Raw genomic sequence first — 16,998 nt, 5'->3', positions numbered from 1 at the left:
AATAACTGATAAAATTATAACCTATCAATTACAACTACCAATGTATCGAAAAACATAATCGTTAAGTACATTGTACTTTATGTCTTTGTAGTTTAAAAGTGTTATGAATGTTTAATTATCTGGAGTTCATGTTAACTATTTTATCTGCTAAATGTTTGTTCAAAACTTTAAAAGATTTCAAATAGCGAGAGAAGGGTAATTTGGTCAATTCATGGAATTATGTGCATGTCAAATACATAACTGGTTAAGTCTAAAATTGAAATGGTCGATCCTATTGTACTTGATTGGGGAAACCGTAATAGCACAGGTGTAGATTCATTTAATAAAACGTTCAGGAATGCAATGGGAAGAAAAAGGGCACTCTTAGAAGGGTACATTGGAATTAACCATTTTTTTCTTATTCTCACACAATTTCCATCATGCCAATGGTTTTTTCGTTGGCTGAGCGAGTTTTAACACTAAAAGCCATAGGCTCAAAAAAAAGAAGAAGCAAATACATAATTTTTTTGATCAATCACTAATTCGTACATTACTCTTACTCTAACGACTCAATTGGACCAAGGAGGGTTAAAGAGAGTGGTTCTCACCTCTAAACCACATGTACATACCATTATTCTTACTCTTAGGGCTCAACTAGATCAAGGAGGGTTGAAGGGAGTAGTTCCCACTATATGCTATATACATACTCTTTGAATTTTACTTTAGATATAGACATTAAAATTCTTAACCTGTAGTCAGGCGTTTATCTTATGATGGTTAATAGAACACAGTTGAATTCCATCTAACCGAGGAGTAGTACCCTGCATTATACTATTGTTATTGTGTCATGATACATCTAGCTGGCGATAGTTTTGTATTTTCATTAATTACCATAATGAAATCATTAAGTGAGCTATGTGATCCTATTAGTGAGAACGTGGTTTTGATCCATCTTTTAGATGAATTAGTCTGATAATCCTGGTCTGAAAAAAATTGGTAATCCTGGTTAGAATCTTGGTAATCCTAATAGCAAGTTGCTCGAGAAAGAGTATTTTTAAGGCATTAAGTACCTTTTTGAGATTCTAAGGATGCATTTGATAACATTGAAATTTGAAAATTAAAATCTAAAATTTGAAATTTGAAATCTATTAAGTTATTGAATTATTATGTACTAAAATATTAACATTTGAGCATATTTTGTATTAAGTAATAAGTGAATAACTTATCACTTATTTTTTTTGGAGTAACTTTTGTCTAGAAAATTTAATACCACTTTAATTAATTAAGATGCTCGATTTTTATTATCAAATATGTTTGAATATGTTAAGATTTGAACCCATTAGCTTTAAGTGCTGAATGAGGTTATCAAACAGGATCTAAGCGTAATTAAGTAATACAAGTCGCAAATGGAAAAAAGGAGAAGAAGAAGAAAGAGACAATATATTACATCTAGCTGCAGCCGGGAGTCCTTTTCAATTCTGTTATACTAATTAATAGTAGCTAGTAGCTTGGGAGGGCATAACTATCGACAGTGGAAAACCATTAATTATGAAAGTTTAGGCTTATTTATCCTATAGTTGTGTCCCTTACGTTAACATTGATCTCTCTCAATTTTTTTTTCCTCTCAAATATTTTACTTGTCGAAATTTGAAACAAGTGGCAAACGAAGAACTTAAAAAAAAGTTGTTGGTTTCACACTTCCACTCAATACACACGTTGACCCGGACCATAACAATAGTGGGGCGGGGGGTTTACTCGGAGATCTCGTGTCCTTCTAAATTGGCTTCAGAAGTACTTGAATTATAAACTTGGAAAAAAAAAAAGAAAATAATTAGTGACACACCAAATACATCAAAAGAAAATTCTACTCTAAATGATGTAGAATTCATAGAACAAACATAAATTAAAAGATGGCCTACTTTCTAAGTTTTAGAAATTCATATGTTTATATCTATTTCCGGCACATTATATTGTTAAAATCCATTTTTTTCAGGTGAACTCTACATTAAATAGACTACACAACTAAATAAAAAAAAAATTGGAAAACATCATTCCCTCCACCGATTAAAGATCAAGAGTAGTCGTAAACACTTATTAAATTCTCTATATCCTCTAAAAAAAGGTTCCTCAAACACATACCTTATACTTAACCTACTAGAGTTGGTGAATTATTTAATAAAATATTCAAAGATAAAAAGAATTTAAAAAAAAAAAAAACCTTGCTATACCATACCTTTTAGAGTTCTCCAATGTCGACTTGACAAATTACACTATTGAAGGAGTAATAAATCACCAACATTAAAATATGTTGCACGCAGAAGAATAAAGTCACAATAATGTTAAGGGTAAAAATTTCTAATTAAGCCCCCATCTTTTAGGGTTGTGCACTTTTAACCCTCTAATTAACAGTTGTATTTTTTCCTTCTTTGAACTTCTAACAATGTGTATTCACAAGTCCTCCGTCCCTATGAGCCGTTAAAACATCAGGCGCAAACCATAGGTGAAAATCACAAGTAAAAGTGGAAGGGCAAGTCTACATGGTAAAAGGGAATAGCCCCAAACTGAAAAAGTGTTTTGGATACAAATAATTAATCAATTCTCATTATTGGGCTATCGTTGGACGGCAGGAACGCTAAACCTAACAGATTAGAGATCGCTGGTTAAATGATTGAACCACAGGAAGGAGTTGGGGAAGATTAGAATTGAACAATTAGACTAAGAAATTGTACAAAAAGACAATAAAAGGGAGTTGTATAAATGATAGTATTCAGATTTGGGATGTCAATGAATTTAATCAAGGCGAATATTGTACTGTTCAAGTTTGTTTGACTGTTTTATCGAGCTTGAAATCATGTTCAAACTTAACTTAATTTACTTATTTATCGAATGAAACTCAAACCAGCATTTATTGGGTTGAACTCAAGTGACTTGAAGTTTTTTGTTTATAAATTTTAATTTTATACTAATCGAACCAAATTTGAATAGAGTTTGAATAATTATCAAATATAAAATATTGTTCAAATTTTATTTTAGTTAGTTGCCGAACCAAAGTCGAATAAGTTTTTACTTAGTTGAACCCAATTCAACTAGTAAGTAATTTGGTTTGTCTTTCAACCCTAACTTAGATCAGTTGATCACATTCATTCTTTTTGCAACAAATTACTAATGGTATGAAAAGATTGACTAAATTTGTAGTTTTATTGCGACTAAATGGTATTAATTTAAAGAAAGGGTAAAGTGCATCATAAGCCACTAAACCTAATGAAAATGTGCAACATTTTTTTTGAAGCATAACAAAAATTGACAAACAAAAAACAACTGCTTCATTCATTTGAATCTTTAAAAACAACAAATATCCTGGGAAATGATCTCACCCCACAGTTTGACACAAGATAAAGAACATTAAAACAACATGAATAACTTGATCTTGATGTTAGACTGATGCAACACAACCAGTTACAGTAAAAAAGTAAAAAAAAAAAATAAATTGAGAAAAGTTAAATGAGTGAATTGGCTGCCCAAACTAAACATACTTGAGCACATTAGTTGTCCATTTCTCTGGATAGATCTTCAGATGAGTATTTCCCATGTCCATTTGTTCCTCCTGAAGTGGCTTTATAAAACTTGCAGAGTAGGGACAATTAGACACCTCAATTGTTTCAAGACTTGAATTCCCCAGACAAGGAGGGATCTCCTCCAAATAGTGACAGTCTTCCAAAATTAATTTCCTTAGACTTGGAAAACATTCCTCGTACTCAGAGGCGGTCCACTTGACAATATCCAGGGAAGCTAATTTCAAGAAACGAACTTTAGGGAACCCCTCTTCTTCCATGTTCCATTCTTCCCCCTCAAATGCTCCGCGAAGTAATTTGAGAACCTCAAGATTAGGTAGATTTTCGATTGCTGATATTTTGCTCCAAGGGAAGTAAAAGCGCGACAGAGTCAACTTTTTAATGGTGGAAGAGAATTGAAACTCAAACTGGCATTGAACATAACCTTTCGCCTTCAAAGTGAGTGATTCTAGTTGACTTAGAAAATCAAGTACTAGAATCTTGTCGGATGCACCCGAAGCAGGATAATCAGATTCAAGGAGTTCGATGCTGCATTTCAGCTTGCGAATATTGGGAAGCTTTCTCAATATCTTGTCCACGTTCTCCCATGAAGAAAGAATTGCGTCAGAGAAGGTAACCAAATTCCATAACTGTGCAGCATCGTCAAGATTGTTGGTGGGCAACCGAAAAGTAGAATAATACCTATACCTTCTCCTAATGTGCAAATGCCTTAGTTTCTTCATATTCCATATGGTATCTGGCAGTGAAACAATACGAGAAAATGTTCCCACAATGAAAGTTTCCAAGTTTGTTAGATTGGCTATGGATGATGGAATGGACTTCATGGTGCCTAGAACTGCCAGATAGCTCAGCTGAACAAGGAATTCTAGTTCTCTTGGTAAAGCAGAACCTAGACTTATGTGGCTCAAATCTAACACTCTAACAAGTTTAAAGATGCCAAAAATGAATGATAGATGGAACATCTTTTTTTTGTACCTTTCATCATGACTGAAGAATAGCAGAGAACGAATGGTGGGAGCAAATAATCTGGACTTGCAAAAGTGTTCTGGCTCAGAGTGAATGCATAGGCGGCGTAGGTTGTGTTGCATACTGAATGCCTGCAGTTCATCATACCCACTTACCCGCTGAAAAAAATTTTCTTCTCTGGCTCTTCTCACACAAAACTCATGTAACAGGTCGTGAATACGACAAGTTTTGATCCCACCAGTGGATCTTCTTTTAGAAACCGTGATTAAGCTTCTGCTTATTAGATCCATGATGTAATCATCTGCCACATCCTCTGCACTCTTGAACTGACTTTTCTGGGCAAATCCTTCAGCGACCCATAACCAAATCAACTTATCAAGATTGTGTTCATGGTCCTCTGGAAATGCTCCAAAGTACAGGAAGCATGGCTTCAAATTATCTGCTAAGTTGTTGTAACTCAGCTCTAGTGTAGCAGTGCATTGCTCTGTACTAGAAACAACGCTCGAACTTAAACTTTCTACAACTTCTTTCCAACCTTGTCTGTCCACATTTTTAAGAATTCCAGCAAGAATGATAATTGTAAGTGGTAGCCCTTGACAAATTTCCACGATCTGCATTTGAAGTTCACATAATTCTGGAGGTGGCAAATTTCCAGGAAATAACTCTTTTGTCAGCAAATCCCAACTCTCATCATGAGTGAGTGGACGAAGACGGTGAGGTTCTTTGTCAAGTTTATCTTGTGGAGCAATATCATGATAACGACTTGTGAAGATAACTCTACTTCCATCTCCATTATCAGGGAATGTGGCTTGCAATCCGTTCCATGCTTCAGTGTCCCATATATCATCCAAAATAATGAGGTATCTATTCTTCTGCAACCGTTTTTTGACTTCTAATGCCAGATCTTCTTCGCTCATCTCAAAATATTTGTCAGGAAGCTTGGAATCTAGAGAAGTCAAAATTTGAAGCAACATATGTTTGTTGTGATAATCTTGGGAAACAGTACACCAAGCACGCACGTGAAAATGAGACATCACATTCGAATCATTGTAAACCTTTTTAGCCAAAGTGGTCTTACCAAGTCCTGGCATACCTACAATTGGAACAATTTGCACCTGGTTTGATCCTCTTCTGAGTCGATTGATTATAGATGCCGCCTCATCCTCGATTCCTACCACCAAGTCATTGATTGTTGGCTTAAATACCGGTGACGGCTGGTGATTGAGTGTCTTGGTAACTTCCTTAACCTTGACATCAAGTCTTTTGCTATCAGAAATCTTCAAGGCCTCAGATTTGATGATCTTAATTTCTTCTACAATGGAATCAAATGAAATTGAAGAAGAATCTACAATATCCCCAACTAGTAAGGAATCCATGAGAAACTCCACCCTGTATGCCAAGTACACCACGCGATCCCAAAGTGATTGGAGCTCCTCATCTTCATTGCACAAATCCACAATTTTCCCCAAGAAAGAGGGAAAGAAGGCAAGCTCTTCCTGGACTGTTTGAACTCTATGATTTACAAGAGCAGCTGTGCCAGCCTCAGGACTTTTCAGATCCATCATATACTTTAGAAGAGAATCAACAAAGCCCAACTCATTAGTTTTGGGAAAGTTGAATGGTGATGTTCCTGGACATTCCTCTGCAATTGTTGCCTTTATGAGCTTAATCCTTTCCAGCAGATCTAAAGGCACAAGATCCATTTCCTTGACCCATCCATCATTGATTGCATTCAGAGAAAGAGTTAAAAAAACAAGTCCCGCATCGCAGATCACGAGTCCAGTAAGATCTCTCATTTTCTCATTAAACTTGTTGGGCTTCTCCTTCTCCTTCAAAATGGTTCTTAGAGATCTTAGTCCATCACAAAGCATTTGCAGTTGATCCTTAATAGAGATCATACGACAAGTACCAGACTTGAGCATCCACCAAATATTACATAGGAGAGAATCAATGATCTCCCGCAATATCTGCTCATCTGCTTCCACATATGATCGTGCTGATAACTTTGAAGCAATCAGAGCCTGGACACAGGTCTCATGGACATGGGATTCCACAGGAATGATCTTCTGCAGCCCTTCCATCGTAGCATCCCTGATTGATAAGTACAGTTCATCATCTGCGCCAAAGCACGACCAGTAACTGAGGCATGCTGCATTGACAGCGATAAGTTCAGTGTGAGCCAATAAAGGTCCCAATTGCTCATCTTTAATCCCGTGCAGTGCAACGAAACTGATGAAGTTCTTCAAGAACGCCAGCTTCTCTTCAAGGCCTTCGGTTGGTCCTTCTACAGCTTCAAACAGAACACCTATATCATAATGATCGTCCCTAAAACTCTCCAGAAGATAATCCATGAATTCGATAAGGTCTTCTGTTTTCATCAGTGAATTGTTACTAGACTGCTTTAACGAGCGATATGAGAAAACGAAGTACCACCCCTTTATATCTTCATCGGAAGGAAAGTCTGCCATACAATCAAAGACCAGAGTCCGCAGATCGTTGGCAGAAACTCGACCTTCCAGTTCCAAACGAAGACAAAATGAATGGATCTTCTCTCCAGTTTTGGAAATGGCAGCTTCAGTGCCTAATAGAAGAGCTGCTAGATTTTCGTCATCATTGTTGCCCCACTTTCTCGCACTCATGAGGAATGGTCTCAAAATTCTTAGCCCCCCTTTCAGGCTTGCGAAATCATGATCTGTATAGTCTGGACATTTGTTCTCCAGCAACTGCATATCATCCAAGATGGAAGAAATGCATGTAAGACTACTGGAGGCCATCTGGTGAAAGGAAGATTGATAAGGGAACCAAAAGTCAATCCAATTTAGAGATGAATTGAAATAACTCCTATATTTTTTAAAAGAGAGGGAGAGAGAGAGAGTGAGAGAAATCAAAGTTAACTGATATTGCAAGGGAGATGAAAATGTTTATAAAACGTTAATCAAGAAATTAGTAGTGCCTATATAGTCACTACTGGAAACTAGGAAAACTCTCGAGTTTGGAAGTAAGATTGCAGGTTCATTGATAGCTTCCAACCATGTTGGTTATGGATGCTTGGCGAACATATAGTTATTAAATTTTTCTTTATCCTGTTCTTAGCTGGACGTAGTTATTTAATTTTGCCATCATAGAAGAAATGGAGAGCTTCTGAATTATTGGGCTCTGTACTGACATTATTTTATCCAAAGTCAATGAACTTGCCTTCGGTTTCAGTAATCAACCTGTACATACGTACATGTAGCCTCACTGATGTAGTTTTCCTTTTCTTTTATTTATTTTTGGTCCCATCCCCGATAACTTTTTTTTTTTTTCTTTTTTAGCTCCTACCCTCCTCCGTATCATTTCTATCCCCAGCTATGATTCTAACTGCAAACCTGACAACAAGGAGACTTTGTAAGAGTCATTTCCAAAATTCTAAATCTTGAACCTGAATAATGGGAAAACTCTAAGAGTTCTCCATTGGCCATTCGATCAATTTATTCGCAATATGGGCAGACCAAATGAGGCCAGCTAGACCGTTGACTTGATTTGATTCAAGGCCAACAGAGTCTTCTAGGCTGCTGAATTGAAATGAATTCAACGAGCCGAATGAGGCAAAATCTATTAGGCCTCATTTGGACCATGAAAAGCCCAATGCAGTTGACTTGAAATCACACCAGCCTCTTACGGTCTTACCTAGCGGTAGCTTACGTTAAATATGGAAAGGGAATAGTTTTGGTTTCTAAAATTTGACACTTCTGAAACTTTAGTCCTAAAGTTTTGATTTTAAAAAAAATTGATTCCGTAAAAACATATCCAGTACTCGGGTTTTCAATTTGAAACTCTTTTTTTTTTCTTTCTTGTAAGCGGGAGGTATTGAATTCAGGATCTCCTACTTATAATTCCTCTCACCTTACTACTCAACCTAAATTTGAAACAAAATTAGGACAATTGAAGGATTTTTTTCAATTATAAACAGAATCAAATTCATTAAATTGATTTTATAGAAGAAGACGCAAAACAACGGTCAATTTTAAAACAATAAGAATAATTCACATCATGACACGTGAGTCACTAATTAATTAGGAAAGTAGAAAAAAAAGGTTTGTTAAACTAAATGCAAAATTTGAGCGTTAAGGTCTTTGGCTTGGGGTCATTGGGTTTAAATTAGAAAATGAGTTTTGGATCGATGAACTGAGTGATCCAACTGGTTTCAATTTTTTACCTTAACTAATTTTTTTTTATTGATTAATTAGTTACTCACGTGTTAACACGTGAGTTACTAGTCCTTAAGTTTGTCGTTCGGATTTAGCAGCTATTTTACTTTTTTATTATTAAATTCAATAAATGGACACATGACTAGATTTTATCAATAATTGCAAACATATTTTCACTTGTTTAGAATCCACTTTAAAATCAAGACATTGGGGGACCAAATTTTTTCTTGCCCAAACTTTAGGGTTTAAAGCTGTGTAGGTGCTAAATATGGGACTAAATTTGTTTTCATTAAAACTTTAAAGATTAATAATATTAGTTCTTACTATGGTTAATGGATCGATTGCTTATTGGAACAAAATTTCTAATTGGATGAAAAAATCGTATTTATAGTGCATCTGAGCAGTATTAACTCAAATAAGTTGTGAAACATTTTTGGAATCATAACTAAAGTTTGAGAGGAAAAAAATCCAGCAGCTTCATTGATCTAAATCTTTAGAACAACATAAAAACTGGGAAGTGATCCTACCAACACTGACTTGAGACAGAATAGAGAATATTGAAATGGCATGAATAATCTTGATGCTAGACTGATGCAACAAAAGCACCAGTAGTACAAAAGCAATGGATTTAAAAGAAAAACAACAACATGTAAAATGAGTAAATTGGCTGCCCAAACTAGACATGCTTGAGAAGATCAGTAATTCATTTTAGAGGATGAAATGTGAATCTTCAGATCAGTGTTTCCCATGTCCATTTGCTCCTCCTGAAGTGGCTGTATAAAACTTGCAGAGAAGGGACAATCAGAGGCCTCAATTGTTTCAAGAGTTGAGCTCCCCAAACCAGAAGGGATCTCCTCCAAAAACTGACAATCTTCCAATACTAATTTCCTTAGACTAGGAAAACAGTCCATGTACTCGGAGGCTGTCCAATTGACAATATCCAGGGAAGCAATTTTCAAGAAACTAACTTTAGGGAACCCCTCTTCTTCTTCCATGTTCCATATTTTTCCCTGAAAGGCCCCATCGAGTAATTTGAGAACTGCAAGATTGGGTAGATTTTGAATTTCTGATATTTTGCTCCAAGGGAAGAGAAAGCCGGATAGAGTCAATTTTCTAATTGTCAAAGGAAATTGAAACTCAAACTGGCATAGAACACCTGTATGGTTAATGAACTTGAGAGTGAGTGATTCTAGTCCACTTAAGAAGTCAAGCGCTAGAACCTTGTCAGCTGAATCCCTAGAATCATTAGCCTCGTAGAAACTGCATTTGAGCTTGTGGATATTGGGAAATTTTCTAAACATCTTGTCAATGGTATCCCAAGAAGGAAGCATTACTCTGGACAACGTATTCAAATCACACAAATGTTCAGCATTCTCAAGATTGTAGGTGGGCAACTGAAGCTCACAATATTCATCTAGGCAGTCGCCTTTTAATACCAAGTGCCTCAGTTTCTTAAGATTCCATATAGTATCTGGTAGTGAGACAGCGCTATCAAACGTTTCCAGAATTAAAGTTTCCAGATTCAAGAGATTGGACATTGATGATGCAATTGACTCCAGATCTCCAACAACTGCCAGGTACCTCAAGTGAACAAGTAATTCCAGTTCTCTAGGAAAAGTAGAACCTAGATTTAATTGGCTCAAATCTAACACTTTTACAAGTTTGATGGCAACAAGGAATGGTATGTCAGTAACAGTAGGTTGGTAGCTTTCATGATTATTGAAGAATAGTAGAGAACGGATGGTGGGAGCAAATAACCTGGACTTGCAAAAGTGTCCTGGATTAGAGTTGATGCATAAGCGGCGTAGATTGTGTGGCACACTGATAGTATATAGTTCATCATACCCGCTCACCAGCTGCACAAAATTTTCCTGTCTGCCTTTTCTTACACAAAACTCATAAAGCAAATCGTGAACACGGCAGGTTTTGACTCCACCAATGGATCTTTGTTTGGAAACCATGACTAAACTTCTGTTAATAAGAGCCATCATGTGATCATTTGCCACATCCTCTGCGCTCTTGAACTGAGTTTTTTGTGCAAATCCTTCAGCCACCCATAACCAATTCAACCTCTCTGTAGCGTGTTCATGATCTTCAGGAAACGCTCCAAAGTATAGAAAGCATGGCTTCAAATAATCTGGTAAATTGTTGTAACTCAACTCTAATGCAGCAGTGCATTGTTCTGTACTAGAGAGCATGCTCGAGTTTAAACCTTCCACTACCTTTTTCCAACTATATTGGTCCTCATTTGCTAGAATTCCAGCAAGAATGACGATGGTAAGTGGTAGTCCTTGACACATTTCCACGATTTGCATTCGGAGTTCGCATAATTCTGGAGGAGGCAAGTCTTTTCCAGGAAATAACCTTTTACTTAGCAAATCCCAACTCTCATCAGGAGTGAGTGGACGAAGGAAATGAGGTCCTTCATCAAGTTCACCTCTCGGAGCAGCAAGATCACGATTTCGACTTGTCATGATCACTCTACTTCCATTTCGGTTATCAGGAAATGATGCTTCCAATGCGTTCCATGCTTCAGTGTCCCATATATCATCCAAAACAATGAGATATTTTGTCCTTAGCAAACCTCTTCTGACTTCTGCAGCCAAATCTTCTTCAGACATCTCAACAAATTTGTCATGAAGCTTGGTATGAATAGAAGTCAAAATTTGAAGCAACAGATTTTTCTTGTAATACGTTTGAGAGACAGTACACCAAGCACGTGCATAAAAATGCGACATAACTGAAGAATCATTGTAAACTTTTTTGGCTAATGTAGTCTTACCAAGTCCTGGCATACCTACAATAGGAATTATTTGCAGTTGGGATGATCCTCTTGTGAGTCGATTGATTATTGAGGTTGCCTCATCCTCCAATCCCACCACCACATCACTGATTATTGGCTTGCTTGACTGTGGTGGCATGTGATTTAGTGACTTCGTAACCTCCTTAACTTTGAGATCAAGTCTATTGCTCTCAAAAATCTTCATGGCCACAGCTTTGATGATCTTAAGTTCTTCTACAATAGAATCAAATGATATGGAAGAAGAATCAAGAACATCTCCAACTAGTAAGGAGTCGATAAGAAACTCTGCCTTGTATGCCACCTCTACAACACGGTCCCAAAATGCTTGGAGCTCCTCATCTTCATTGCGCAATTCCACAATTTTCTCCAAGAAAGGGTGTAAGAAGATAAGTTCTTCCTGTATTGTTTGAATTGGATAGTTTACAAGAGCAACAGAACCAGCCTCAGAACTAGTCAGTTCCATCATATATTTTTGAAGAAAAGCAATAAAGCCCAACTCATTGGTCCTAGGAAAGTTGGATGATGATGTTTCTGGACGTGTCTCTGCAACTGCTGCCTTGATAAGCTTGAGCCTTTCCAGAAAATCTTGGTAAGACACGAGATCCATGTCCTTTAGCACTCCGTCTTTCTCGGCATTGAGAGAAATAGAAAAAGCTACGAGTCCCGCATCACATAGCACAAATCTAATTAGATATCTCATTTTTTCATCAAACTTGTTAAGGTTCTTCTTGAGAATGGTTCTGAAGGATATTAGTCCCTCAAAAAGCAGTCGAAGTTGATCCTTCAGAGAGATCATAAGACAAGCTCTGGTCTTTATTATCTCCCACAGATAAAATATAAGAGAATTGATGAAGCCTCTCAATACATGCTCATCTGTTTCCGAGTATGATTGTCGTGATAACTTTGAAGCTATCAGGGCCTGGACACAAGTCTTATGGACTTGCGGTTCTGCATAAATAATCTTCTGCAGCAGGTCCGAGGTATCATCCTTGATAGACATGGACTCCTTACAGAACCACGCAAAAGAGAGGGATGCTGCATTGACAGCGACAAATTCAACCTGACTCAATAAAGGTCCCAATTGCATATCTTCAACTCCATGAAGTGTGACAAAACAGATGAAGTTTTTCAAGAATGTTAGCATCTCTTCAAGGGCTTCAGCCTGTTCTCTAAAACTGTTGTACAGATGCATTGCGTAAACAATATCATTTAGATTCTCCCGAAGAGAGCCCATGATTTCCATAAGGTCATCTTTCTTTACCTGGGAATTACTAGACTGCCTTGATGACCAATCGGAAGAAACCAAGTACCATTCCTTGATTTCTGGGTGGAAAGATCTTAAACCACTGGGCACAACTCCTAAATCGCGGATACGATATGTATAGCCCACAGTAAAATTGTAGGTGGTGAAAATCAGCCGTCCCTGCTTGGAAATGGCATCTTTCATCCTAACTACCAGTGCTCCTAGAACTGCATCATCATCGTCGCCCCATTTTCTCACACACAGAAGAAATGTTCTGAATATTCTTAGATGCGCTTCCAGGTCTGTCAACCTAAGGAGCTCCTCCACCCATTCTGGAGATTTTGGGCAGCTGTTCTTCAGGAACTGCAGATCTTTCAAGACGGCTGAAATGGAAGTAAGGCAACTGGAGGCCATCTGACAATAAGGATGATAAGTTCAATATAGAAATGGAAGAAGTCGATGAATATTGCTCGGAATAATGAAAACAGTCTTTACAGTTTACAACTCTTCTCTTCCAGCAATTGGGAAAAGCTCTAAGCTTAGAAAGTCAACTACAGACAGGGGCTGAGTTATCCTTTGCCTTGTGGGAGCACACTGGGGAGATTATTCAAGGAGAAACAGGTTATACTTCTATTTTGAAAGGGGGGAGCATTGTCAAGTGCCAAAATCGGGACATAACACCGTCATGCCTACAATCATCAAAATTAAAATAGCTAAAATTTTGTACATGTGAACTTCTAAATTTCCCATTGGTTATATTCGTAAGCAATTAGTAATAACCATGATTATTTCCAAAATCCACCTATCATATAAAATACAGCCCTTCATTGATATAGTCCAATTTTATATACAACAGTTACCAAACGAAAACAACCAAAGCAAGGTTGATGTAACGAGCCCCCAAACTTGATCATACACCTCCTCGTAAAATGCATCCTCAAAAAATATTAACAAATGGAGTAAGCATATCACTTGTCCAATAAGTAGTCCAGGCACCCGCCCGTCTACTCAACTGACATGAGTAAGCTAATATTATAATAAATTTTAAACACAATTATCATAAAAATACATAATCATACTAATTCAATAATTAACAATTAATCACAATAAGCTTATGAAGTTTTGGTCTTTATCAATAACTAGATATTTAGTCCTGTCAAGTAAGGTCAGACAGAAGTTCCTAACTATTTGTCTTGCTAAGTAGGTCAGATGAATAGAAAAATTTCTAAATGTTTGTCCCATTAGGTAAGCTAGACAAATAGAAAGTGATTGAACTAACTCCAAAGACAGTAATAGAAAAATCACGAGTTGAAACGAAACAAAATAAAGGTGCTCCCTTCTCTCCTAAACAAAAACCAAAAAAAAAAAAACTAAAGCTTGATTCCAATCAATTGGGAGAATTAGTGAAAAGCTAGCTTTGGGAGAATTAGTCAAAATTTTGATTTTTCTATTTAACGACCAAAAAACAAAAAAGAAATTTGTTTGTCTTAAAATATGGGCCTCAAACTTGTACAAGTACCAAAAAATAATGCACAATGGGCCCATCTAACTATAACCACTAACGTCTTCTGGCGCCAGAACCGTACCGTCCATATAATGTCCAAACCCGGTTCGAGTTCCCAAGGAGAAAGCAGAAACCGGAAAAGAGATAATCCTTCCTTCCTTCCTTATCCATCCACATTCCTGCAGGTTTAGCTGCAGCTCTCCCACCAATAATCATGGCTGCTTCCACAAGCCATCTGTGCTCTATTCTTTCTTTGAATTCATCTCTTCCCAGTGTTCTTTCAAGTCAAAGGTCTGCTGCTGCTTTCGTCTTTTTCAGCTGCAAGACTGATCAGAGGAGGAGGAGGAGAAGTACTGGGATAGTTGCAAGTGGGGCGGATTTTCTGGGGGATTTCGGGGCGAGGGACCCTTTTCCGGCTGAAGTTGAGAGCAATTTTGCGGAGAAAGTACTGGGGAATGTGAATACTGAGCATAAAATCTTGATCCCAACTGCAACTGCTCTGTCTTTAGCCCAGCAAGATTGTACTCCCATCTCACCTAATGAGCAGCCCATTTCTGAAGATGAAGCCAAGAAGCTCTTGCTCAAGGTAAAAAATTATTAGTTACATGAATTATTTTCTGGGTTTTTAGTACAATTGGTTTAAAAAAATGGTTGTTAGTTGTTAGTTAGTGCTTAAAGGCGTGGTACTATGAGAATGTGAAAGTGCACACCTTCGGGTGCATTCCACTGATGGACTTGTAATAGAGTGTACACACTGTCAAAATGTATCTGTTCATTCTGTCAATATGTCTTTTCGAAGGCATGATTAGGTGTAGTGGTTATCTTCTAACCAATGCCTTGATCGGCTCATGACAGAAGAAGGCGTTACGCTCCTGCATGAAAAGCGTTATTCTTTTACTTGTGTGAAGTTGTGGCGTATGTATCATTTCTAATGAAGTGCATGGACATGGGTAGTTGTTTCACTATAAAATTTTCACCCCCAGGGAACAAGAAATGTTAATGTGGTTCAACACTTATGGACACGTACATTTATTTACCTTGTAGGTTGTTGGATGGAGATTGATAAATGGAGAAGAGGGGCTACGGCTGCAATGCATATGGAAGTTGAGAGATTTCCAATGTGGGATTGAACTGATCAACAGGATATACAAGGCTATTGGTGCTACAGGGCACTTCCCTAGTCTTCACCTTGAGGAGTCCAATCAACTAAGAGCTGAACTATGGACTTCTTCAATTGGTGAGCACATATGTCTCTAATAGACAATAATTCAGATTTGTGGTTACTTATTTCTGAACCAGCTTTTAGTTGTCTAAATATTGAATTCTGAATAGTAATGTTTTGTTTAATTTTTGAATAGTACTTATTTAAGACTCACTGCGAATATTTGTTAACGACAATATCAATCAGAAGGGATCCTGCTAGACCAAAAATGAAGAGTTGCAGAAGCAAATTATAAAAGATAAACATGCTTAGTGCTTCCAACAATGTTTTGATGGGGAAAAGGAGACTCTTTCCTTCACTAATTTAATAGTAAAACTAACAGTGTAATTTGGAAAAAGCTCAATCATGCTATTGTAAGTGACTAGATAAGGTATACTCCTTTTATTCGAGTCATTGGTTTCACAAGGGCATGGACTTCCGACGGATGATCTTTTTCCCTGTTTTTACCCACTATTTATGGCGTATCAGAAGACTGACTGTCTACCTAAGTTGTCCCAATTGAGAAGCTGAACATGCCTTTCATGATTCACTAGGAGTCTGAGAGGCTTTATTCATTCTTTTTGTTCTTTACCCATCCTGTTTGAAATTTCTGAAAACAGAACAGTGAAAGTTTCCTTGGGAAGCCAAGTTTCATTACTCCTCCCACTTTGAAATGTCCAGTACTTTGTTTATATGCTCTGTCAAGACATTTTTCACATGGTCTTCCATGCCTCTGCATTAGTATTATTGCTTCACACATTTGTATATGTGCTGTAACTTTGCAAAGATAAAGGGCTGGAGTTAATTTTGAAGGTTTACAAAATCTTTAAAGGTAACTGTATCATGAAAGATGAGTTTGAATGGTTTCTTACCTCAACTGTAGCAATATCGACATAATCTACTGTAATTCTGTTCTATCTTCTGATCCCCTTTCAAATTTTTTGTTAAGCCACCAAATTCTTTTTTGTTTCTTAATAACAAGGTTTATTTTCTGCTGTTATGATTTTTACTAATTACACTTAATAATACTATAATTCAATGACTTAAATTGCAGGAGGTCTGAGCATGAACGATTTCATTGTAGCTGCTAAAATAGATCAGGTTAAATCGTCAGATCTCATTCCCAGAAAGAGAGTTTGGGCATAAATGGAAAAACTGGTTCATCTAAGGTGCAAACCAAATTTTTTTGCTTTACCGGGTCCTGATGGGAACTAGAACTGAAGATTCATAGCTTTTTGCTCAAATGGCTGGATGCTGTACTTCTGATGTTGACAGTATTCTTTTTGAATATTAGACATAGCTATGATTTGTTTGTTCGGTGTATTCTTGGTTCCTTTAGAAATATTGTTTATGGTTTGAATGTTTTTCACTCAGTTATGATGGAGACCGCTTCTGCTTAAATTTTTGAATATCATTCATTTATTTCAATGTCATTTTGTTGCTGTTGTTACTATAGGAGATTAATGGGGCTAATATTTGGTTTAGTGAGACAAGAGAGAACCTTATTTGTGCCAGTTTGTTGAGATTATTTGACATACAG

General features: G+C 37.0%; 3 protein-coding genes across 3 annotated transcripts; 1 reads left to right on the top strand and 2 right to left on the bottom strand.

Moving 5' to 3' along the window:
- Positions 1-3,502: 3,502 nt before the first annotated feature.
- Positions 3,503-7,291, bottom strand: LOC113771672 (putative late blight resistance protein homolog R1A-3). Its single transcript, XM_027316242.1, has one exon. It carries the CDS (start codon positions 7,289-7,291, stop codon positions 3,503-3,505), a length of 3,789 nt encoding a protein of 1,262 aa, XP_027172043.1.
- A 1,894-nt stretch (positions 7,292-9,185) lies between these two features.
- Positions 9,186-12,201, bottom strand: LOC113770957 (putative late blight resistance protein homolog R1B-14). The gene is made up of 2 exons (XM_027315586.1): positions 10,466-12,201; positions 9,186-10,315 (listed from the first exon to the last, which is right to left on the bottom strand). The coding sequence occupies exons 1-2, from the start codon at positions 12,115-12,117 to the stop codon at positions 9,403-9,405; spliced, it is 2,565 nt and encodes an 854-aa protein (XP_027171387.1). The 5' UTR covers positions 12,118-12,201; the 3' UTR covers positions 9,186-9,402.
- Positions 12,202-14,368: 2,167 nt separating this feature from the next.
- LOC113770364 (probable pterin-4-alpha-carbinolamine dehydratase, chloroplastic) lies at positions 14,369-16,891 on the top strand. Its single transcript, XM_027314794.1, has 3 exons — positions 14,369-14,843; positions 15,302-15,494; positions 16,513-16,891. The coding sequence occupies exons 1-3, from the start codon at positions 14,472-14,474 to the stop codon at positions 16,602-16,604; spliced, it is 657 nt and encodes a 218-aa protein (XP_027170595.1). The 5' UTR covers positions 14,369-14,471; the 3' UTR covers positions 16,605-16,891.
- The last annotated feature ends 107 nt before the right edge of the window (positions 16,892-16,998 follow it).

The sequence above is a fragment of the Coffea eugenioides genome, chromosome 5 (genome assembly GCF_003713205.1).
Source record: "Coffea eugenioides isolate CCC68of chromosome 5, Ceug_1.0, whole genome shotgun sequence".
NCBI classification, from domain to species: Eukaryota; Viridiplantae; Streptophyta; class Magnoliopsida; order Gentianales; family Rubiaceae; genus Coffea; species Coffea eugenioides.
Note: the sequence above shows the minus strand (reverse complement) of the source record. Positions and strands in the feature narration are given on the sequence as shown.

Excerpts from the sequence above, each read along its gene's own strand:
- LOC113770957 (XM_027315586.1), bottom strand. The coding sequence starts at position 12,117 with ATGGATCTCGTGTCTTACCAAGATTTTCTGGAAAGGCTCAAGCTTATC. Across the intron at positions 10,316-10,465 it reads GGACACTTTTGCAAGTCCAG|AGAACTGGAATTACTTGTTC; the intron begins GTTATTTGCTCC and ends TACTTTTCCTAG.
- LOC113770364 (XM_027314794.1), top strand. The coding sequence starts at position 14,472 with ATGGCTGCTTCCACAAGCCATCTGTGCTCTATTCTTTCTTTGAATTCA. Across the intron at positions 14,844-15,301 it reads CCAAGAAGCTCTTGCTCAAG|GTTGTTGGATGGAGATTGAT; the intron begins GTAAAAAATTAT and ends TTTACCTTGTAG. Across the intron at positions 15,495-16,512 it reads ACTATGGACTTCTTCAATTG|GAGGTCTGAGCATGAACGAT; the intron begins GTGAGCACATAT and ends CTTAAATTGCAG.
- LOC113771672 (XM_027316242.1), bottom strand. The coding sequence starts at position 7,291 with ATGGCCTCCAGTAGTCTTACATGCATTTCTTCCATCTTGGATGATATG.